Source organism: Canis lupus, chromosome 4 (assembly GCF_003254725.2).
Source record: "Canis lupus dingo isolate Sandy chromosome 4, ASM325472v2, whole genome shotgun sequence".
In the NCBI taxonomy this organism is placed as follows: Eukaryota; Metazoa; Chordata; class Mammalia; order Carnivora; family Canidae; genus Canis; species Canis lupus.
In genome coordinates this window covers 10,465,488-10,490,358 of record NC_064246.1, presented here as the reverse complement: position 1 = coordinate 10,490,358, position 24,871 = coordinate 10,465,488, and the positions used below count along the sequence as shown (strand labels likewise).

General features: G+C 44.5%; 1 protein-coding gene and 1 pseudogene across 1 annotated transcript; one reads left to right on the top strand and one right to left on the bottom strand.

Moving 5' to 3' along the window:
• Window positions 1-2,655: 2,655 nt before the first annotated feature.
• On the bottom strand, window positions 2,656-3,278 carry LOC112660825 (60S ribosomal protein L11-like; annotated as a pseudogene).
• Window positions 3,279-12,522: 9,244 nt separating this feature from the next.
• Window positions 12,523-23,706, top strand: RHOU (ras homolog family member U). The gene is made up of 3 exons (XM_025448518.3): window positions 12,523-13,040; window positions 14,668-14,726; window positions 20,334-23,706. Exons 1-3 carry the CDS (start codon window positions 12,779-12,781, stop codon window positions 20,787-20,789), a joined length of 777 nt encoding a protein of 258 aa, XP_025304303.1. The 5' UTR covers window positions 12,523-12,778; the 3' UTR covers window positions 20,790-23,706.
• Window positions 23,707-24,871: the final 1,165 nt, after the last annotated feature.

The window sequence follows — 24,871 nt, the reverse complement described above, 5'->3', positions numbered from 1 at the left end:
CTATTGATCTTGGACTTCTAGCTTCCAGATCTGTGAGAAAATAAATTCCCGTTATTGAAGCCACTCAGTCTGTGGTACTTTGTTATAGCAACTCCAGCAAACTAATACTCACATTTTACAAATGAGGGGATTCAAAGTTGGAGAAGTAAAATGACTTGCACAGGTATGTGACACTATCAGGTTCAAATGTGGGTTTATCTGACCAGAAAGTCGTCTCCTGCACCCCACCCCCCAAAGAACACACTCTAGGGAAATAATAGTAAGAACTGCTTCCCTCTAATGAAATAACTTTATGTCCTCCCACCCCCTGCCACCCAAATCCTTTCCACAGGCCTTTGCAGAGCAAGTCACTGCTGCCTCCGTGTCCCATCGTGGAGTATGAGAATTTACTTGTTACCTTGTCTTCAAATATAGGAATTATAAAAGCTTTACACATTTCAGAAGATTCAAGATAACATTTTTCTTCCTGTGATAAACAATGTATTTTAATCCTTTTTTTAAAAGGATATTGACTGGAATCTCATTCTTAGTCACAGTGGATCCCAAAAACTCCTATCGCTGTCCCTTTAGTACTGGTAAGCTTAGAGCACACGTGGATTTTATCAGGCAAAATGAACTCTGGGCAGGTCTGTTTACTGACACAACCAGATCAATGTGCAGATCCAGTGGGTGTGCTGGATAAAGGCAAGGCAGACTGTTTGGTTTCAGGCTGTGTGCTGAGGACACTCTCCCATGATTGCCTAGACTTTGTCTCAACCTTGGTTATTCCTTCCTTCCCTGACATTCAACCCAGAACCAGAAATCAGTGAGGCAATCAGTTTGTAAATAGGGTGGTTACATTGACCAGCTTATAAAGAAAGGAGACAAGGATTGTTTTGAATTCAAAAGGGGCCAAATGACTTACTGTGCAGTGAGACAGTGGGCACCCCTGCAAATAAGCTCTTAAAAAAAAAGATTTATTATTTATTCATGAGAGAGAGGCAGAGACATAGGCAGAGAAGAGGCAGGCTTCTGACAGGGAGCTTTATGTGGGACTCGAATCCCAGACCCGGGATCACACTGTGAGCCAAAGGCAGACACTCAACTGCTGAGCCACCCAGGTGTCCTTGCAGATAAACTCACACAGGTGGTGTACTTAGCAGTTACTTTTCCATTTCTGCCTTCCCAGCTTCTAATATTTGGTCTTACTTAATATTTGTAGCTTTTTAAGTGTTTGTCCTTTTCATTTAATATTGGAGTCTGAGAGTTCAGCACTAGATCTTCTCCTTTTCTTGGTCTACACTTCTTTTTTGATGACCTCTTATCCTTCATCCATGTACTGGTGAAGCTCTCTAACATCGCTAGATAGCACCTCTCTCAGAACTCCAGACTTATATATCCAACTGTCTGCTCAATATTTGCTCTTGGACATCTGAGAGGCAGCTCAACCTCATGGGTACAAACTGAATTCCTAATCTTTCTCCTTGAACCAGTTACTTGTTAGGGTCTTCCTTTTCTCAGTCATGCTAACGTCAGTTTGTCAGGCTATGATCTTTGGAGTTGTCTTGCCTTCTGTGTACCTTCAAAAATAAGACCCAGTGCACCAGGAGGCTCATGCTGGCTCTATCTTTGAGGCATGTTCAAAACCTCACCACCACCTCTGCACTCTGCACCTCTCCCACTTGACTGGGAGCCAAGTCAGATGCTGCTGTTACCTGTCTCAATTCTAGCAGCTCCCAGGTTCATGCAGAATTGACACCATGTCTGCCATGGCCTACATTCATTTTCCTTTTCTCGTTTCTTCTATGACCTGGTAATAGAAGATGATTGCTAATATTTTCCTTGGCACATGAGGCTCCTTGCTGTTTCTCTGACCAGTTGACACAGTCCCTGTTAGTAGGGATTTTGCTCTTGTTGTTCCCTTTGCCTAGAAGGCTCCTTCCCCATTCCATGATGAATCAAACTAGCTTTCTAGGACATGATAGAATGTTCTTTCCCAAGACACCCAAATGCTTAGTCACATCCATCCTTCATAGTCTTTGCTTAGATGTAACCCGTAGGAGGTGTTCTCTGACTACCTGATTAGAGGATACCCCATCCCATTCCCTTTCCCTGCTTTTCATCCTCTAACATGATACATAATTGACTTATTTTGGTTGCAGCTCCATGAAGGAGTGGTTTGTGTTTGTTATGCTGATTGACATAGCCTCAACTACTATAGGCCTCACATGCAGTGGGTGCTTAATAAATATTTGCTAAATGAGTGAATAGAATTCCTCATGCACAATTTCTCTTATTTAGACAGAAAAGTCCCACTGCCTGGGAAGAAAGGGTATGCTCATGGTGGCTTGAGAACGTTCTCTTTGAATTAATCTAAATCTAGTGGGTGTTGTTTTTGGTTCCCTCCTAAGATAAGGTAAAGTTTTCATTTATATTAAATTAGTATGGTTTGGAGGCTCTTCTTTAACTACGTTGATCTCCATTCTTTTAGACATTAAATATGCCCCTTGATATGCAGAAACATTCAACGGATATGGGCTGAAGTGAGCCAAATCAAATTGATTGGCTTCATTTCATCTCCTAGAAAAAAGCACAGTTACCCATTTTGGTTGGTTGTTTTTTTTAATTTATTATTATTATTATTATTATTATTATTATTATTATTATTATTTTACATTTCACTGAAAAGTTTTTACTGGCCTTTTGGATAGAAACAGGAATTTATTTGCCAGGAAGTATGATCCCATCATACTTCTGCTGGAACCAGCGCATGGCTTCCTCTTTGCTGATTCTGTGTTTGGCCCCCATGCAGCCTGTCCTGTGCTTCTTGTCTGCAATGCTGAAAGCCTTGCAAGCCTACCCAGGTTTCAGCATCGCACATAGCAATACCACATAGAAGTCTAGGCTGTAGATACCATGCTTGAGTCATATTTGATCCCCAGATCGATGTGCTCCTGGATCCCAAAACCAAAGTTTCCAGTATCGGAGAAGTTATTTTTTCTTAACTCATACTCTCGCACCTTTAGACTTTTCTCCAAGATTTCTTCTGCTTTGGCCCCAGGGACTGTGCAGTGGACAGCAATCTTTTCATTTCTCTTGATACCAAAGGATCTAACCATGTACCTAGCTTTGGAGAACACTGGGGTCTGGCCCGTGAGCTGCTCCAGCACCTTGGCTGTGCGGGTCAGTCTGTCTCCACTCTCCCCCACACAGATGTTGAGGCAGAATTTGCAGATGCAAAGCTCCCACATGGGGTTCTCCTTTTCATCTTGATCCTGCGCCATGGTGGAGAACAGGAAGACTATTAAATTTTTTTTAAAGATTTTATTTATTTGATAGAGAGAGAGAACACGAGCAGGGAGGAGGGTAGAGGGAGAGGGAGAAGCAGACCTCCCTGCCCTTGCTGAGCAGGGAACCCAATGCAGGACTTGATTCTAGGACCCTGGGATCATGACCTGAGCGGAAGGCAGACATCTGAGCTACCCAGGTGCCTCTGGTTGGTTGTTTTTGAGTCTCTTCTTGTCTGATAGTCTTGCTCTGCATTTTATTTGATTTCATTTTATTTTATTCTATTTCCTTTTAAAAATCTCAGGACTAGTGTTATAAGGATTAAAGGAAAAGAAAACTAGTATTTTTAATCAACAAAATCCTTGCTGTTCATATTCATCTTATGGGTTATTTCAGATTGATGAATTTGAAGACACTTCCTTACGATATATGGGAGGAATTCACTTTGTCTCTCAAGTCTCAAAGGGCAGAGTTTCAAATTCTCCAGAAACTAGCTCCTAACAGTAACTAGGCCCAGTCTGTATTCCAAGGGAGGGAGAACCCAGGAACATTTCTCTCCCAGTGGCTCCCAAATCTGGTTCCCTGCCATGCTTAGGAGGTGCAGAGCTCTAGGAGTCATTTCCAGAAAGATGTAGGGGGAGCAATACCAGGGGCAGTTGCCACAGAGCCCCTCCCCCCAGTTTCGGAATCCTCCCTGTGAGACTGTGCATGTCTCTATGCCCTCCAGGTCTGCAGAGCCCGTGGGAGCTGAGAGGAGCATCACTGTCTGTGAGGAATGAGCACACCAAGGAGAGCACTTCTGAAGGTGGTGAGCACAGAACCCAGAATGATGGCAATACCTCTACCAGACATACAAAGGTGCTTATGATTTAATTAGGTAAAGACAATGGAAAGGGCTCTCCAGACAGAGCTAAGTCTAGGAAATATCTTTTTGTAAAAATTTAATTTATTTATTTGAGAGAGAGAGAGAGAGAAAGGAGTGGGGATCACAAGTGGGAGTAGGGGCAGAGGGAGAAGCGGATTCCACACTGAGTGCAGAGGCCATTGCGGGTCTCCATCCCAGGACCCTGAGATCATGACCTGAGCCAAAATTCTACTCTTAACTGACTGAGCCATTTAGGCCCCCCCTAAAATATTTTTAATGTGACTTAAAACTTTCTAATTTTGACTGATTAGAAAGCCATCTGAATTAATGAAATTTTAGAATTATAGAACAAATTTTATTTTACTTATTTTTAAAAGATTTTTAAAATTTCTTTATTCATGAGTGACAGAGAGAGGCGGAGACATAAGCAGAGAGAGAAGAAGGCTCCTTGCGGGGGCTGGATGTGGGACTCAATCCTAGAACACTGGGATCATGACCTAAACCATAGACAGACATTCAACCACTGTGCTACCCAGGTGCCCTACAAAACAAATTTTATTTTTATTTTATTTATTTTTAGATTTTTATTTATTTATTCACGAAAGACACAGAGAGAGAGAGAGACAGAGAGAGAGAGAGGCAGAGACACAGGCAGAGGGAGAAGCAGGCTCCATGCAGGGAGCTTGATGTGGGACTGGATCCAAGGGCTCTAGGATCACACCCTGGGCTGAAGACGGCACTAAACCACTGGGCCACTGGGGCCGCCCATCCAAAACAGATTTTAAAACAAAATATTTGATCATGAACAAGTCCTTAAATTAACAAAGGGCCTCAATCAATACTTACAGAATTAATTTAATAAACAGATAAAAAAAATTTAAATTCACAATAGGACAGTCCTATTATTTCAGAATTGCTGGCTTGGGTGATTACACTTGTTGGGAAATGGTGACATGGTCAGTTCTTATCTTCGGGGTGGCTGAAAAATTAGAGGAGGTCAAGGTTTTGCAATAGCTAAGAGGGGTTTCTAAAGAGTTCTTATCATCTGTAAGGATTTGGACAGCTGGAAAATGTTTGACCTGGGGAGGTTCTGTGATGTGTGTTTGGGGAGGGAAGCTGGAAGCGTATCAATTCCTGCAAAGGTCTGGGAAGGAGGCTTTTCAATCAAAAGGGTCAGAACAGCTGGGAGGGCAATTCTGGAATGTTGTAGCAGGTCTGGGGGAATGGACTTGGTGTTTCTCATCAATGGCAGAGTTGCAACAGCTGGGAAGCCCCAGAACTGGGGATTTTAAAGAGGAAGAGAAACCGAGACTGTAGGAGGAGAAGGGTGCCTGCAGTGTAGCTCAGCCTGCCATGCACAGCATCTGTTTACCACAGGAGTAGCAATTCCGGCCTTTCTTCTCCAGTGAATTCTCAGTGCCAAGTTACCTGTCATCCCTCCAAGGGGCCTCCTTGTTGCTCTCATTTTCCTCCAGGAACTTATGTCTATAAACTGCCATTCACCTCTTTCGCAACAATCCTGCAGGACCAGTTCAGTCTGTTAAAAATATTAAAGCACCCACAAATAGCACTTGTGGAAGATGATGCTCATATTAAAAGTAACTATTAGAGTTGTAACTAATGTTTAGTAGTTACTTATGATACGTGGAAAAGTTTTGTATAAATAGGGTGTTTGGCCAATCAAACCACATTTAAATTTTACTATAAGAGTTTGCTATTTCATTCAAAAGGTGTACAATATGTGTTAGTACTGTGTGAGGCTAAAGCAAACAGTTCTTTAAAATGCAAATAACTGCCAGTCCTATTGAATACAATTTGTAGGTTTGAATTTTTTTAATCGTTATAATATTGAAATATAACAAAATAGGGATCCCTGGGTGGCGCAGCGGTTTGGCGCCTGCCTTTGGCCCAGGGCGTGATCCTGGAGACCCGGGATCGAGTCCCACGTCGGGCTCCCGGTGCATGGAGCCTGCTTCTCCCTCTGCCTGTGTCTCTGCCTCTCCCTCTCTCTGTGTGACTATCATAAATAAATTAAAAATAAATAAATAAATAAATAAAAATGAAATATAACAAAATATACTAAAGTGAATAAAACAAATATATGGTGTAATAATTAATTAGCATAAAATGAACACCCATGTAACCACCCCTCAGAACATTTCTGAACCTCAGAGGTCCCCTATGGCCCCTCTCCCTCCCAAATGTAAAATTATCCTCAATTACTCTGACATCTAATGCTGTTTAGTTTTTCTCATTTCTAAACTTTATATACAACAAATCAGAGAGTTTATACTTTTATGTATTTGGCTTCTCATAACATTAGTGAGATTTGTTAGGGTTGTGCTTATCTGCAGTTCATTCATTTTCTTGACTGAATAGTATATAATTTCCAAAACCAACTCATCCATTTTACTGTTCTGACACTTAGATTGTTTCCAGTTTTGAGCTCTTACAAAATTGCTGTACACACACAGAAATGCATGGTACACACAGAGAGCTATAAGCTCTGGAAGTCATTTCCGAGATGAAGCATTTAGTAGTTGGCACATGACCCTCATATTCTCTTTCCTGGAAACCGTTTGTCCCAGGTGGCATAGTTACAAGATACAAGCAGCCTGGATCCCTGAGTAACCACTTGGAAGGGAGCTGCCTTGGAGAACCACTAGATCTGCAGTGGATTTTGCATGACCAAAAAATAATTCCTATGTTTCTAGACATTAAGATTTTGAGTTTATTTGTCACTGCTCCATAGCCTAGCCTAATCTGACCAGTAGAAACAATATAAACATTTTACCTTCAGAAATATTCTTTACCATCAAAATCAATAATTGATTTTCACATCTGAAAATTTCATCCTGCCAACGGGAGCTCTTAATTTATTCATTCTATTTATCAACAGGCTGATGGCAAGTGATAGAAGGACTTCTGGAGACCAGGGCACCCATACCAGCATGTTGGACCATGTCTATGACCCCTTACCATAATACCAGCTGGTGGAAGAGTTCAGGGGTTTGTGATTACTGACAAGGACCCACTGGTGGTGGACAGCTGATGGTTTGATGCCATTTATATGATTTCCCCCATCTTTTGTAGTGAAAAAATGTCAAGATTATTTTCCTTGTCGATTTTCTCCCTAGGATGGCACCAGTGGTAAATAGAGACTAAGGAAGGGTATGATCAGGGTTCCAACAGGGAAACAGCCACTCCAAGGTACTGGGGCTAAGAAGGGGAGCTTTCATGAATTTGGGACTTACTAGAAAGTTGCTAGCTGGTGCAGGATACCAGCTAGAGCTTGAGAGAAAATCCAGTAGCCATACAGATGTGGTCATGAAAAGGAGCTGGAGAAGTATAGTGTGGGAGCTGCAGCCTCTGTGAAGCAGGAATGGGGGTGGGCTGAGGGTTGCTGTGAGGATGCTGAGGGGGCACAGAGCAGGAGGAAGGGAAGGCATGCTGGGCCCCTTTGTGCCTGTCTACCATCTTGCATGGCCATATGATTGTCTTCTACCACTCTCCCATCTTCCAAATCCCTGGGGAGTTCCAATAGGAATTGGACATCTCTAGCCTAGAACCACACAGAGAAGGGTGTTCTTGTAAACATAGTCCCAGCCTCAAATTGAAGCAGTAGTGCCCTATTGGCAATAGACAACCCAACTCAGAATCTTTAGTTTATGAGAAATAATTTTGTCTTCCAAGAGTCTCTTGGACTCTCACAGGACATTTAAAAATTAGGGCACAGCAGAAGAAAAGATATGAGATTGATTTGTCCACAGCAAAGTGTTGAGGCTTAAAGAAAGAATAAATACACATAGCTATATGACCTGTTAACATGAAAGATGCAGAAACCATTCACTTCTGATTTGGTTATCTGCTGTTATTTATTTATGGAAAATGGGTAATAGTGAAATGTTATAAGTAGTAGAAAAATAGCTTTGTATTGAATTTGATGATGGAAATTGTATCCTGGTAAATTATATATTAATTTAAAAATTATTATAGCTGGGTGGCTAGTGGCTCAGTTGGTTAAGCATCTGCCTTTGGCTCAGGTCATGATCCCAGAGTCCTGGGTGGGATTGAGCCCCATATTGGGCTCCTTGCTCAGCGGAGAGCCTGTTTCTCCCTCTCCCACTGCTGGTCACTCTCCCTGCTCTGTGCATTCTCTCTCTCTCTCTCTCTTTTTCTCTGTCAAATAGATAAATAAAATCTTTACAAAATTATTACAGTTTATTTCTTGAATATGTCAAAAGATAGAAAAGTGAAAGGTACACAGTGAAAATTCCATTAGGATGGTTTCTACCATAATAGTGAAAAAGTATAAATTAAAGTATAATTAGTTAATTTGAAAATTAGATAATCTTTGCTAGTTGAACAGGTAGAAAGAACTTTATGGAAAAAAAACACACTAGAAAATGTGTTCGAGTTAGAGTTTGATGAAGCAAGGATTTTGCCTTTTAGGAGATGAAAAGCCAGTGTCAGTATGTTATTTCAACAGAAAGGACTATGGTAGGAAAAGCACAAGTATATCAATATCAGGAGGTCAGGGAACACTTCCTGGAAGAGGTGATATCTAAGCTGAGACCTGTGTGATAAACAGGGACAAGTCAGAGGAGAGAGGGGGAAAGGGGTGTAGATTCTTGGTCTAGGTGTGTCAGGCTGTGGTGGGCAGTGGGGTGGAGTGGGGTGCTGGAAGAACTGTGGTGGAGGAATGTTCACACCTGATCTGGAGGCCACATGGGGATGAGATCTTAAGAGCAGAAAGTCTGTGCCCAGGCAATTGTCAGCATTTCCCATGTTTCCTACACCCAAGACATAATGGAGACATTGCACCAATTGCATAGTGGTGAAATCAAATGCGGGTATATGAGAGGTAAATGCATTCTTAGAAGAGAGCAAAGAAATGGTCTTTCCTATTCATTGCTGTAAGACACAGTCAGATTTGATTCATGTGTTCCAAAAATATTTTACTAAAGCATAAAAAGTAGTAATAGTAGTCTATTATTTATCCCATATGATTCTAAGTGTGGTATATAGGGATGAACAACATAAAGTACTTGACCTCATGCGCTTGTGAGAGGAGACAGATAGTAAACAAACACAGTGTAGAGCCTGCTTTCCTGAGTCACCTGCAGGAGATTCTATTTTTTTTTTTTTAAAGATTTTATTTATTCACGAGAGACACAAAGAGAGAGGCAGAGTTATGGGTAGGTGGAGAAGCAGGCTCCCTGCAGGGACCCCGATGTGGGACTCAATTCCAGAACTCCAGGATCATGCCCTGAGCCAAAGGCAGCTGCTCACCAGCTGAGCCATCTAGGTGTCCCTACTAATTTATTTTTTAAATATTTTATTTATTCATTCATGAAAGACACAGAGAGAGAGCAGAGACATAAGCAGGCTCCCCACTAGGAGCCTGATATGGGACTCAATCCCTGGGCCCCAGGATCATGACCTGAGCCGAACCAAAGGCAGACACTCAACCAGTGAGCCACCCAGGCACCCCTGAAAATACTAATTCAAAAAGATATCTGTGCCTCCATATTCATTGTGGCACTATTTATAATAATTGAGACAGGGAAGCAACTTAGGTATCCTAGATGACTGAATGGATAAAGAAAGTGTGTTATATACACACATAATAGAATATTACTCAGTCATAAAAAAGAATGACATCTTGTCATTTGTGACAACATGGATGGACTCTGGGGGCATTTTGCTAAGTGAAAAAAGTCAGAAAGAGAAAGACAAATATTGTATGATCTCACTTACATATAGAATCCAAACAAACTGGAACAAACAAGGTCACAGATACACAGAACAGATTGGTGGTTACAAGAGGTGAGGGTGGGGTGGGGTGAATTTTTTTTTTCAGTTTAAGTAAATTGAATAACACTTTTTTTTTTTTTTAAAGGAGTAAAGTAGGAGTCAGAGGCTATAGGATATAAAAACTAACCTATGGCCAGATGTAGGGGTAGAGTAAAATTTTGTCCAGCCTAAAGGTTTATCAAATTTGAGGAACTTAATTATATTCAAGTATACAATACAATGTTTTAGCTATAGTTATATGATTATACATTAGATCTCCAGAACTTATTTATCTTGTGTAACTGAAACTTTGTGCCCCTTGAACAATATCTCCCTTTATCCCCCTAGCTGCATACCCTTTGACCAATTTTGTAATTTGGTAATAGATTTTCCAGGAGAGGATTAGAAATGTACTTCATGTGCATGTGAACTTGCTGTTTGTGATACCACTACAGGATTTTGTCCTTACAGACATAGGAAGTCATAGCTATTCTATTTCATGAGATTTCCTCCAAAAATGTATGATGCATTTGTAATCGCCTGTGCTACATTTAGAGCATATTCCTGATAGGAGAGAACTTCCATTTTGACCAGGTATAGTTGAGAGACTCAAACTCTCTCTAGTACTCAACACTCACAATACTGTGTTTTATGATGTAAAAAAATCACCATAGACTAGCTTCTGGCTCTGTCTCAAAATGTGTTATTCTTTTGCTACTGGAACCCTTTCAGTGCTGGGCAATGTAGAAAAGTTCAGGCGGACACTAACATGACACTGCAAATGGTAGTAGGTGTGCCATTGGTAGCCGTCTGTACACCTGGATGGCTAGCAGTGATGTTACACATAGGAACTATAAAACCACATAAATAAATCCCACGGGGTCAGGGCTAGGGAGAAGCAAGCCAGGTGCTTGAGGCTCTAAACCTAAAGGGGCTTCATCTCTGAGTCACACAAATGCAAGGTGGGCCTCCCTATATTTTGCTCCTTTGGCACTTCCCTTACCTCACCCTATTTACCTGACTCTGTATCCGTTAAACCCAAACAAAATGTGTCTCCAACTTCACTTTCCTTGGTTAAAAAGTTCACTTTGAAGCCATTTCAAAGCCTCTCAGTATGAGGGGAAGTTAGAGTTGAGACAGTGGACTTAACTGGTAGTGGTAAAAATGTGTTATTTTGCAAAATTTACAATACACATTGCCAGGGCCCCTAAGGTCTTGGAGGGGGTTCTCTGAAAGTGAAGGGCCCTGGGTTTACGCATCTAGCCTCTTCATTAATTAACCTCTTCATTGGGACCAAGGTTATACTTCTATCACATCAACTTGTTTTTGCTTTCAGGAAATTGGTTTAGAGATTTAGCCCTTGGCCACTAAACTCTACACCTGAAACTAATACACTGTATGTTAACTGCCTGGTATTTAAATAAGAACCTGGAAGGAAAAAAAAAAAAAAGGAAGAGCTTAGGCTCTGGAGCTAGACTCTTTGCGTTTGGATCTTGTCACTGCCACTTTGTGAGCTGGGAACCTGAGCACTTTTTCAGTATCTCTGTGTCTGAGATTTTCTCATCCGTAAAACGGGTTTAAGTGATGTCAAGATGAAAGGAATTAGTTCAGGCAAAGTGTTTACAACAGTGTCTGGCACTGAAAGGCTCAGTATGTATTAGCTATTGCTGTTATTGTTGTTGTAGCATCAGTATTCATGTTAATAGTATGTGCTGCTTCTGAAACCACACTGTGAACCCTGAGGAGCCTCCGTGTCCTGACTAGACCCAGAGAGGCTTCCGTGTTGTCTGAATGGACTGTTTGCTAAATGTAGGAGGAAGGCAGAGAGGAAGAAGTCAGAGGTAAATGGAATTGCCCCCCCCCCCGCCCCCGTCTCCTCCCTGCCCTGATACTTTAATGTAGCCAAATTACATTTGAGTAAAATAAAAGAAGAATTTGGGTCTAAAATCAATTTGCCGGTTCATGGCATACCAAACGAGCATTAACACCGGATCTGGTATCATTTTGCTCCCAAATGATATAAATTATTTTAGGTGGGCTAAATAACGATGGGCTTAGCTAGACTTCAAAAAGTTGCCTTTTAATTCAGTCTCTTGCAAACGTGTCCCCAGGACACCCCCAGGACACCTTGTGGCCAGCAAGGGGCCCCACAGCACCGGCGGCGGCCGAGAAGGGGAGGCGGGAGCCAGGGGAACAGGAGCAAGCCCCGGCTTCCCGGCCGCGGGGGCGCAATGAAGCGGAACCGCTCCGGCCGCTCCGGCGCTGGTGTCGGTCTCGGGCGCCGAGGAGGATGCTGCCCTCCGCCACCCGGCTCCTCCAGGCGCCGCGCCCCACCACCGGCTTTCGGGGTTTGCCGCCCGTCCGCCAGCCCCGCGGCGGGTGCTGGGACCCGGAGCCCGCGTGGGCGCTCCCCTCCTGCCCGGCGTAGCACCGCCTCCGGCCCGGGTGCAGGGGCCCGGCGCGCAGGCGGGGGGCGCTGTGGCCTCGGCGCGGGGACAGAGCGGCCGGGCCGGATCCGCCTCTTTCCCCTCCCCGCCCGCCCCCCACGCGTCGTGTCGCCGGGAAGCCGGGAGGAGACAGAGCGCGCTCGGGCTCCACGGCGCTCGGCCCGCAGTCCTCCGGCAGCGCCGAGCCGAGCCAGGTGGCGCCGCCCGAGCCGCGAGCCGCGAGCCGCGAGCCCCCGGGCCGCCTTTGTCTGGGAGCGTGAGGCCTGGAAGCGCCGCTCTCGGGGGCCGGGCACGCGCCCGCAGCGGTCGCTGACAGCTCTTCCCTCCCGCGGGGCTCCGGGTCGGAGGGGCGGTCGGGCCGGGCCCTGCTCGCCCGCGCCTGCACGCCCGAGCGCGCGCACCGATGCCCCCGCAGCAGGGGGACCCCGCGTTCCCCGGCCGCTGCGAGGCGCCGCCCGTTCCGCCGCGCCGGGAGCGCGGGGCGCGCGGGGGGCGCGGGCCCGGGGCGCCGGGGGTCCGGGGGCGCGCGGGCGGTGCGGAGGGGCGCGGCGTCAAGTGCGTGCTAGTCGGCGACGGCGCGGTGGGCAAGACCAGCCTGGTGGTGAGCTACACCACCAACGGCTACCCCACCGAGTACATCCCCACCGCCTTCGACAACTTCTCGGGTGAGCGGGGCCGGGGGCCGGGGGCGCGGTGCTGGCGGCCCGGTGCCGGCGGGAGGGAGCGTCGCGCGAGGGTCGCGGGCCCCGATGGGAAGCGGACCGGGCCGTGGGGACCCGGCGAGCGCGGAGCCACCTGCAGGACCGCGGGGCAGCCGGGAGCCCCCGAACCCGAGCCCGGCGGAGGGGGCGGGGTACGGGGACCGAGCCTGTGCGAAAAGAAATGATGCGGCAATTTAATAACAAATAGGTCGAGTTCAGGAAGCCTGGTCAGTTTGCTGCGTAGCAAAGTTGCGTCAGGTCGACGCTGCTGGCGCCGCTGCAGAGTTTCACCGGGAAGGTGACGCGCAGGTGCCATTACCTGTGGCCCTGGGAGTCGGTCCTTTCCTTTCGGCGGCTCCGCTCACAAGGGGCGTCTCCACTTTGAAGAGCCACAGAGACGGCAGGAAAGACTTGATTTAGTGAAAACGGCGCTACGGGCTTAGGTTTGGATTAAACCCTGAGAATAAACGCGATTTCTCCAGCGTGCCTCTCCCCTGCGCCCACTGCTCCGACTTCCATCTCCCCCGTTGGCCCTGTTTCTGATTCTTGATATTTTTTCAGCGTCTCTTTAAGCTCTTACGTATGGTGTGCTGTGTTTTGGTTTGGTGGAAACAAAGATAAAGGATTTTTTTTCAGGTCTTTTTGAAATTTATTAGAAAGGACTAGTAAAGGTAAAGTACGAGTCTCCCACAGAGGCTAATGGAAAGCATTCTCTCTTGCTCTTAAAAGAAAAGAAAAGAAAAAGCTTCTTGACCTTTTAGAGAGTCCTGATGGCAAGCGCTTCATTTCTTCCATCTCGAAGGTACCCTGGAGAAAACTGCTACACTAATGGGGTTCCACCCAAATGGTTCTGTTTTTCACCCCTTTTCCCTTCCAGCTGACTATTGTAAACATGAAAAGCAATTTAGAAAGTTGTACTGAGACAAACCTGAGTGCTTAAATTCAAGTAGAAACATCCAGGCTGTGCCCTGATGCAGGCCCCTGCCCAGTACCCCATCCTAGTGGAAAGGTGGGCAGGCTTTCTCTTCTTTTCTGTTTTAATCCTCTCTTTGAGCTGACATGGTGAGATAAGCAGTGCCCTCTTCTATAAACAGGACAATGCAGGCAGCCTGTGTTTGCTCATGTTCTCAAAACAAGCTACAATTTTATGATAAACCATGAAGTCTTGGAACTCTTCCCAAGGGAAAACAGAATTATTTGTGAGGTTTTCCACTGAGTTAAAACGGCAAGGTTGGTTCCCATTTACCCCCTAGTGTTGTTTTTAGGTTTTTTGAACCGAGTGTGACAGGAAAATAAATCTTCCGGGGCTGGGCTAAAAGTACAGGTCTTTCTGGGGTGCCATCAAACGGCTAAGGGATTTGCAGCTTCAGCCCTGACAGGGTAGGGAATTGCCAGCCCTGGAGGGTTTGTAGACAAAAATGCCTCCTTGGGGCCTCCTTGTTTTAGGCAAGTCTTTAATTCGTGAGGAAACCCAGAATAACTGAAAGGTTTGGAGGGAGAATGGTAGTTCCCAGCTATAACTTTTTTTTTTTTTCTTCCTGAAACGGGTTAAAAGGCACACTTTGATAATTGTTTTCACTTTACTTTTAAGCTGTGGTGTCTGTGGACGGCCGGCCTGTGAGACTCCAGCTCTGTGACACTGCCGGACAGGTTAGTGGATTGGCTGGGAAGGGACTGGCCATTTAGAGGCCTCAGAATAACTACGCTCTATAACTGGGTCATTCTAAAGCCTCATGAAGTGGCCCCAGCCCTGCCCCTCTCAGGGGGTGGCAGTGAGGTGGGGAGATGGCTCTGCCCTCATAAAACAGGGTTTAGTCCAGCTTTGCATGGACAGGATAGGGAACAAAGGATCAAGAATAGGAATTCTTATGGAGTTTCTGATCTTATTTACTTTCTCGTTTTTATTAAAAAATTATCAGTGATGCTTTGTGATCATTTCTTCAAGTAAGTTGGTGATAGAATCATTTTGTTAGAAGTCAACAAGCCAAATATTAAATTTGCTCAAGAGAAAAATGGAGGTTTTTAAAGAGATTTTATTTATTTTAGAGAGAGAGAGAGAAAGAGCGTGGTGGGGGAGGCAGAGGGAGAGAGAGAGAGAGCTTCAAGCTGACTCCATGCTGTGTGTGGAGTCTGACACAGGGCTCGATCCCACGACCCTGAGATCATGACCTGAGCTGAAACCAAGAACCAGACATGCTCAGCCAACTGTACCATCTGGGGGTCCCCCTGAAAAAGATGGAGTTTGTGTCAGTGGGTGTTAATATTTCCCTCCCTATGCTGTGGTTTCCTCACTAGGGCCACCCCGTCCTTTGAAGCAGAGATACAGTGGCAAAGCTGTCCTGAGCTAGGGCAGTGAATGAACCTGGACTTAGTCTTTCCAAATCGTGAACATTTATTCTTGTCTTGGGGGTCAGGCACTTGGATGAGACACCCAGGGAGTGACGGGGATGGGGGTATTCCTCGACGAGCTCCAGGGACCCTTGGCACAGTGCTCATCACTGAGATCTCCTTGTTCTCTGTGAGAACCCACGGTGCCATCTCTTGAGTTTGTCAAAGTGACAGTTGATAAACATGTACTCTTTTCTGTACTTGTCAGAGCAAACGCTGAGGGCACTTTGTAGGCATGTCAAATGCCCATTTCACTTTCTGAGGTGTTATCACATGACCATCTGTTGTTGAAGAAGCTCGCTTTCCAGTGTTCCCCAGTGACTCGCCCACGCCACAGCTTCCATACTGCTTATCTCACCTGGGGCAGCAAATTCACAGGTTTATTTCTCAAAACTCAAATGACACAAGACTGGGCAGCTTTGGTTCTCAGCTCAATACCGGTTTGGTGGTGGCCAGAGTGGCATGCCCTGCCTCTTTTGCACTGGAGCATCTCGGATTCCCCTTCAGCTGCAGCCAAAGAAAGCACACACAGTGTGGATCTTATTTCCTGTGGAAGAGAAAACTCAAAAGGACACTGCTCTCCTAGTAGTTAATCTTTCTGAATGCTCTCCTGGTATTTGTAATGAAAGCTTAATTGCTTTGTATAAAGTAAGAATATTTTTCCTGCTATGTGATTTTCTGATCTTTAAAAGGTGGCCAGGGTAGCATATCAATAAATACAGGCATTCCTGGTAAAACAAGAAGGTACAGTTCCTAGAGACCCTTGAGAGAAGGAGCAAGCAGCTCATTGCACGTCCCTGCCCACTAATGGGGCTCTCCCTTAGGTGTTGATTCTTGTTACAGACACGGCTTCCCAAGTTGGGGTTCTAGGCTTAGTGCACACATGGCGCCTGGCACATAATAGGGCGCTGTCACAGTTTATGATTGATGCACATAATGGAGTTCTAGGCACTGGGGAATTCAAACTTAAGTCCTGGCCTGCCCCTCAGAAGACTTGCAATCTGTAGGGAAGACAAACCAGTTAGTAGAAATTGTGAAAGAAACCTGTGAAATTCCATAAGGAGGAAGGCGGTGTTAGTGTGGGGGACAGGACAGATGGGTCTGAGGAGAAAAACCTCTGAGCAGTTTTGAAAGAAGTGTGGGAAAAACTTTATAAAAATGACCCTGAATTATTGAGGCAGAGTTCAGTTTTTCCTTAGTATAGCCTGTTTAAAAGTTGGGGAAGCACAAGAATAATTTTGGAGGTATTTTCATGGAAACATTTCATAATTAGGGAAATAAAAGGGCTTTGGCGCAAGTTGGTAAGCTTTAGTTTGGAAATTATTCTTTTGGTCTCCCAGTGACGTTTTCATTGAGATTTACTGTATTGTTTAACTGTATTAGTTAGTAAAGTACACCTTATTATGTAATGAATGAGAAAAACCAACTTCAAAACCGGTGAAAACTACACAGCTGTTAAGATCATTTTTTCCCCTACTCCATAAGTATCCCTTAGGACACTTTTTTTTTTTTAAGATTTATTTATTTATTTATTTATTTATTTATTCATGACAGACATAGAGAGAGAGGCAGAGACACGGGCAGAGGGAGAAGCAGGCTCCACACCGGGAGCCTGACACGGGACTCGATCCCGGGACTCCAGGATCGCACCCTGGGTCAAAGGCAGGCGCCAAACCGCTGAGCCACCCAGGGATCCCCTACTTAGGACTTATTTTGATTAATAGCAAAGCTGATCAGAGTTATAGTTCTTCCCTACCTTCCTTAGTCCAGATCTGATAAACTACCTTTTAAGGGACTTTTTATTTTTATTTTTAAAAATATTTTATTTATTTATTTGACAGAGTGCAGGCGCACAAGCAGGGGGAGCAACAGGCAGAGGCAGAGGGAGAGGAAGAAGCAGGCTCCCTGCTGAGCAAGAAACCCGACGATGCCTCTATGTGGGGCTTGATCCCAAGATCTTGGGATCATAATCTGAGCCAAAGGCAGATGCTTAACCAACTGAGCTCCCTAGGCACCCCAGGACTTGATTTGGCACCTGCTGTATTTCCCTAATGTTGACTCGGCCAGTGAAACTCCTCCGTCCTCCAGGCAGTTCTCAGGATAGCCTTGTGGGCTTAAAGTGACTTGTGTGACCTCTGTTTCTAGCTCCAGGGGAGTGTAAGCACCAGTAGCCCTGACCTGGGGCTCAAATGCAGGTTTTATATGGAAGCTTAGAGCAAGAATATGTCTCTACTGGCTGGATAAGGAACTAGAAATCGCTTTTCTTGTCTTTCGGTTTTCTCGTTAGGGAGGTAGTGAGCATAGAAGATATTAAAAGGAGTTTTTAGCATTAGACTCACAGTCTTACTCAAGTGAAAATAGAGACTGAGGACTTTGAGAAACATAACTTTGGAGAAGGGACTGTCTCTGAAATAGGCGATCTCTGTGGTATTGACTGGAGAAGCTGAAAATTCCTCAGCTTTTTGACCCAGGTGGCCCTTGAAGAATCTCTGCGTTAAAAAAAAAAAAAAAAAAAAAAAAAAAAATCAGGTTTCAGCTTGACCAGTGCTACTGTTCAGTGGCCTGTCCACCACACCCTGTCCCTGACTGAATTCTGTATGTCTTCCCTGCAGACCTGGCAGGTGCATGCAAATCATTGGGCCTCAGAACACATTTCCTTGAGGGTACATTCCAGTTGGCCTCGTCACGCATATGTATGTTGTATTGATTTCAGCAAAAATCTAAGGTTTCTGGTCAGGCAGTGAGGAGGAGAGTTTAATTTCTGCTTGGTTCCGTGAACCCCTTAGCCAGAATCTCAAGAGGTCTGGGGAGCCAGATTTCCAAAGCCCTGTCACAAGGCCCAACCCCTGAGTTTGCCTTTCTTTTTATTGGTAATGCAACCCCCAGCTTGCAGGGCATGGCCAAGGTGACTGGCTTCCAGCAGCGAGCTGCAGTTGCCTAAGGGAGCTGACCTGTTTTGAGGCTCAGTTTTGTGCTGCTTCTTTGAGGCCTCTGAGAACAGAGGGAATGTTTTATTACAAGATCCTCAGAGCTGGGCCATAGTCTACCTGCTTGAGTTTCTGTGTTTATTCTTTCAGCACAAAGTTGGCACTAAAAAAGCCAAGTTGTTCTTTTTAAACCGTTGCGTAGAGAAGTCTGACAAGTGGCAAGGATGAAATGCCAGATTCATCCCTGAGCATTTTTAGCTGGTTGACTTCAACTGTTAGTTGGTTGTCGCCCTACGACTGAAATACGGAGCCTCAAATGAAGAAAGTGCCTTCAGGTGAAACAGGTGCAGATTGCCTTTACACCTACAGGGTGGCCACAGATGCAGAATAATGTGCATGTAAATAGTAGTTTGTAAATAATCAGAGCATGCTAATGAAGTAATGAAAACCTGGATGACATTTCACTTTTTCTTGCCACTGGGAAGTTATATGTCATAGTACACCTGTGCGAGGCTGGCCCCCAGAGATAGGAATTTTATTTTATTTTTTATTTTTTGAAAGTTTAGTTTTTTGGTAATCTTGACACCAAAAATGTGGCTTGAACTTACGACTTTGAGATCAAGAGTAGTATATCTTCCGACTGAGGCAGCTAGGTGCCCCCACGAATAGACATTTTGAAAAAGAATAAGGTGATGTAAATATTTTTCTCTGAGTGAGCTGATTGAAAGTGTTCAGGTAGTTGAATATGGCACTCCAGGGGACAATAAAAAATACTGATTTGGAGACAGATATGTCTACAAGGGCTGAGGCCAGGTCTGTGTGTTCCCATCTGAATCCCCTGGCCCTGCACAGTGGCTGCTGTCCAGCATCCATCTCTGAAGTAGATGGACTGGGGCAGGCATCAGCAGCATGTTGCTTGGTTGATAGGACAAACTGTGATTATTCCATCCAGTTCTCTGTACCTTAAGGTAGGGTGGGTATGCACTTTCTCTGATCCTTTATCTTCCCAAAGCACTGAGTGTGGAGGCCCCTGGTATTTGCAAGGAGAAAAGAAAGGAAAAGGAAGAAAGGGGGGCACCTGGGTGGCTCAGTGATTGAGTGTCTACCTTCAGCTCAGGTCATGATCCCAGGGTCCTGGGATCAAGTTCCACATCGGGCTCCCTGCAGGGAGCCTGCTTTTCCCTCTGCCTGTGTCTCTGCCTCTCTCTCTCTCATGAATAAATAAATAATTTTTTTAAAAAAAGGAAGAAGGAGGGAGGAAAAGAGATAATAAGAAAGGTGTATCAAGCAAGAATAGGAATATATGAACCAATGTGACATTGTATGTCACATTGTTGTAAGTGACATTGAGAGGCACGGGTTCTCTGTATTGCCCAGGGGAGTGGCCGTCAGAGGTCCTGAACTCCGATTTTGGGTCTATCCTTTTGTCTGATGAACATTACTGGGTATACTGAGCACTGTGCTTGCCTTGACTGTGTGCAGTGCCAATGGGATGAGTTGGGCATCACTCACAGCTGTCATGAGGACAAGGGGAGCTGTATCAGACTGGGGTTCACTGGGGTCAGGTTGGAGACTTGGGGATCAGTGTGGCTGCTAAATTTTAGAACAGGAGCTAAATACCAGCATTGAAAATCTATGTTACTCTAGGCTAAAGGCTAGATGAAGTAAATTTTATTTCTAAAACTCAACCTAGTGTAAGTACTTTTTCTGTGGTAGGGTACAAGAGGATCATGAGTACTGGTGAGCACATGGAGCACACTGGCAGATTTCATGGGGTGGGGGTGCGGGCCCCGCTGAGTAAGCCCCTGCTTTCTGAGGTGCTGGCTCTTCCTCCTGTAACCAGCCCTGCCAGACCCATTCAGGAAAAAAAATGTTAAGGTGGTCTCTTTTCCGATGAGAATTGATTAGATGAATAACTGTTGGATGCTTTGATCGGTTGCAGGATGAGTTTGACAAACTGAGGCCTCTCTGCTACACCAACACGGACATCTTTCTTCTGTGCTTCAGTGTGGTGAGCCCCTCGTCCTTCCAGAACGTCAGTGAGAAGTGGATACCGGAGATCCGATGCCACTGTCCCAAAGCCCCCATCATCCTCGTTGGAACTCAGTCAGATCTAAGAGAAGATGTCAAAGTCCTTATTGAGCTGGACAAATGCAAAGAGAAGCCCGTGCCTGAAGAGGCGGCTAAGTTGTGTGCCGAGGAAATGAAAGCTGCCTCTTACATCGAGTGTTCGGCCTTGACTCAGAAAAACCTCAAAGAGGTCTTTGACGCGGCCATCGTTGCTGGCATTCAGTACTCGGACACTCAGCAACAGCCAAAGAAGTCCAAAAGCAGGACTCCAGACAAAATGAAAAACCTCTCCAAGTCCTGGTGGAAGAAGTACTGCTGTTTCGTATGATGCTGGCCAGAAACCCAGAAAGGCAATTTTTAGATGAAGTCCACATTAGAAGCTATATTAGCTAAAATGACTCCTTTTATCATGTAGAACCTGTATAGAGAACGTGTGTATGTATATGTATAATAGGTGGAGCTCTCGATTTTTGGATTTTTTTCTTGCCTTTGATATTCTTGTTTGTTTGAGCTTAGGGATGAGTTGATTACTAATTATGCAAGATATTTTTGAAGTCAGTTAAGCATTTTTTGGTAACTCTGGAAATTTAGAGCTCTAGACCTCTGGATTAATTTATATCTAATATGAAAAAGACACTTCAAATCTGAGTGTCAAGAATGAAATTTTGCTAGATTTATAACGTACAGAAGAACAAAAGAAGAAATGGTATAGTTAGCTTCCCTTGATTAAGGGCTACTTCATGCAAGTGCGTATGTCCACAGGCCAGCTATGCTGAAAATAACTCTTAGCTTTGAAACTCCACACTTTATAAAACTTTAAGGAATTAAAATCTGAGGGAAAACGAGAGACCTCTGCCTACAGTCCCTCAAAACAGTTGCTTTTGTCATATGTTAATACCTGGTTGCTTAAGATCTAAAATCAACCAACAAACATCTCCTAACTCAATGACACTGTGTAAACCAAAAAGGAAAAATTGTGTATTGTGATTTTTCATTCTTAGACCAGTTGTGTTGACACCGTATAAACATAGCCAAAATGCCATGTGGAGTAAAGCAAGTATTAGTCAGAAGCTCTTATATTTTCTTTAGGGGGTGATTCATGTTGAGATCATAATGTAATATTTGCTCTTACTATGCGTGCACCCAACTGCCTAAATCCCTGGCAGTTAGAACACTAGGGAGCATCTATTTGAATGGTTTTGAAACTTCCATACTATTTACATTGTCCCATTTGCAGAGAAGTGGACACTCTTACAAGGCCTGCAGCAAACGTTTGTAGGAGATGAAGTGTACTTTTTTCCCCTTAAGGCAGCCAAAATGTATGCGCGGGCGTGCACACATGTATATGGCTGTATTTGCTGCTGATTCAGACTTTTAAACAGTTAATGAGAAAAAGCAGGGCCACAAAAACAGATGTGAGGGAAGCTCAGCTTCCTCTTTTTATTACTTTTTTAAACAGATCTCTTTTTGATTATATCCTACTCAGATATGATTTTAAATATACTTTGACACATTTTTGAGACCATCTCAAAACACGAATATCTCTTAAGAACTGTTTTATACTGAATGTCTCTTGAAACCTGTTAAAACAACCACTTAAAACCACAGATGCCTTTCAGGGAACTGGCAATAGAGGCCAGCGCTGTGTGTCAGAGGGCTCCTGGGGGTGATGTGCTGCGGCCAGCCCGGAGCAGGGGTGTATGTACGGACCACAGCCCCCTCTCTCAGCGGCATCTTTACTGTGGGACAGCCAGAAAACCATATACTTGTGAAACATTTGTGTTCTTCAAGGTGGCAGTTTTTAGGGTTTAATATTCTGGAGGAAAAAATGTGCCATATCAGAAGAGTAGTTTTTGTTTTTGTTTTTGTTTTTTTTTTTACTTTGTGATGGCTATGCTGCTGAGATGCCAAAAGGTAGCCTAACATGAATTATAATGTCTGGTTGTAGTGAGTGAAGCAGATTTACCAAAATCAACTCAGTAACTAGGGAAACTGCTGTAGAGCCGGTGAATAGAAGAGTCTTATCTTTCTGTGGGTCTTGCGTTGTCTTTTTTATATTTGAAAGAGCTAATTTGTGTTTTCCTATAGAAGTAAAAAAATCAGGGTAGGCGCTTCTTTGATCTTGTTAGTAAATAAAATTACCTGATTTCTTTGTTTAAAAACTAAAATACGTGGATTGTTCACTATTTATTTTTCAGTACATTGAAATTGGTATCATAGTTGCCCAAAGCATTTAGTTATAGCCTGAGTGAATAAAATTACTTCATTTGAGGAAATACTCTAAACAGACTCTATGCTGGCCTGCCTGGCTCACCTGTCTGTAAGGGGCCAGTTTCCTAGGCTCGGCTCTTCCTGTTCCAGGTGTAAAGCAGTGGGAGCAGCAGAAGAGTTACCTGGTGAGTAATTTTAAACAGTAGTTTTATATTTAAATAAATGTCATGGAGTACAATGCAAATTAATTTTGAAGATAGAGCACAAGACTTGAAAGAAATTTTATGCATGTGACAGCATTGGGGCTGCTTTCCTGGGCCCCCTGGGCGACGGCCATCAGCACCCTCTGGCCCTGGTGGAAAGTTGTCAGTGGAGCAGGCCTGTGTGGCCCAGTTCTGAGAGCTTTCCTCAGGTGGTTTATTTTTAACCCAACTTGATACAACCCTGTACCATTAGCCCTAAACATCTAGAGGGTTGACATTTAAACACAACCATTTTTTACATGTTGCTGCATTTTCTAGAATAGTAAAGGTACGATTGATTGTACTTAAGGTTTTCCTCCATTTTCCTTTGTGTGATTTGGGCAGAAAAATTTTTTAGAGTATGTGCTTGAGTTAAACCTAAGTCAATTCACTTTAAAGCTCAAACACTGTTCAACTTGCAGCTTGGTATTGCAGAGAAGATTTTATGAGTTGTGCTTTAGAAGATGCCACTTTAGCTTAACTCCTACTGTGTAGGCCAGTCATAATTTAAAAACACAATTACTTCCAACCTGTTTTATCACTTTCTACCATGTATGTGGAAATGAACCTTTTGTAATATTGTTCTCTGTACTTGGCAGACCTAAAGAGAAACCACCCAGGCATTACACAAGCCAAAATGAAGGCAAGGTCTTCTCCCCAGACTGTTGTAACCTGGTGCCTTACCAAGTTGTTCTTCTCTGTTTTCGAGTGTAAATGATGTTGAGCAGAACGTTGTCCTTGAAGATGCTATAAATGAGCTGGTATGAAATAAATTCTGACCTATGGATATAACTTCGCTTGCCTTTATTATCAAAAAATGTCATTGGAAGTGAATAAAAGTCCAGCCACACCAAAAAGCAGGTTGGGAAGCGTCATGGTGTGCCTCCAGAGGTGTTTTGGGAATCATCCCTAACTGACATTAAATGCTTATAGAATATAGGGATTTTAGAATTTGGGGGTCACAGTGTGATATAAGTGCTCTCAGACTCTGTGTCTGTAATAGTTTGTGTGCTGGTGGCTTGTGTGTGTCCCTGACAGGAACACTGTGCTTGGAGCCAAAAGTCTAGGCTCAGAGAAGCACTTAGTGTGTGATGATGAGGAGGTGACTAGATCTGAGCCTCAGTTTCCTTATGTGCCAAAGTACTGCTTTTCTCCCCAGGCTCTTTGAATCCTGAATGAGAATACATGTGCACATGTGGGGTGCAAGATCTGTAATGGCCATGGAAGGGGTTCGAAGGTGCCATGAGGCTCAGAATTCCCCATCTCTGAGGGCTGGGGGAATGCCCTTGTGATATATGTGAACTTGCAGTCAGCCTTCTTATCAGGGAAGTGATACCAGGCCTCACACCAGGGAATGTGGCCCTGATGACAAGACCATCCTGGGAGGCCATATGTTATCCTGCTTCCACCCTCCAGCCTCAGGGGTTAAGGGCTCACCTAGTGAAGGATGGACCTGGCTCACTTCATTCCCCATGGTGCCTCTGAGGCCAGGCTTTGACTTTTCATAGCCACTGAACATTCAACCACAATGCACCAGATTGCTTTGCAGGGAGCAACTAGAATTCCTGGCCTTCAGCATGTGTCCCAAAGTGCTAAAACCCAGCTCTCCCTCACTGGCCTCCGCGGCAGCCTAATTCCAGCTCAGAGGGACTTGGGAATCTCTCTTCAGCCCTTGGTTGCCTCCTGTATCCAGGACAGGCCTTCCCAGTTACACAGAGCACCCAGTCTCTCTAGAGGAGGTCAGGGAGTGCTTCATGAAGATGTTTAATAAGGACTAAAGGAAGTGGGAGAATGACAAGTATCTGGGAGGAAAGTTTTCTAAAGGGAAGAGCAGGTGCAAAGGCCCCAAAGCATAGCAAATGTGTGGCATGTCCTGGAGGCCGGTGTGGACAGGACAGGAGCAGAGCAAGGAAAGGAGCAGGAGATGACCTAGAGGAAGGGAGGAGGTCAGGGAAAG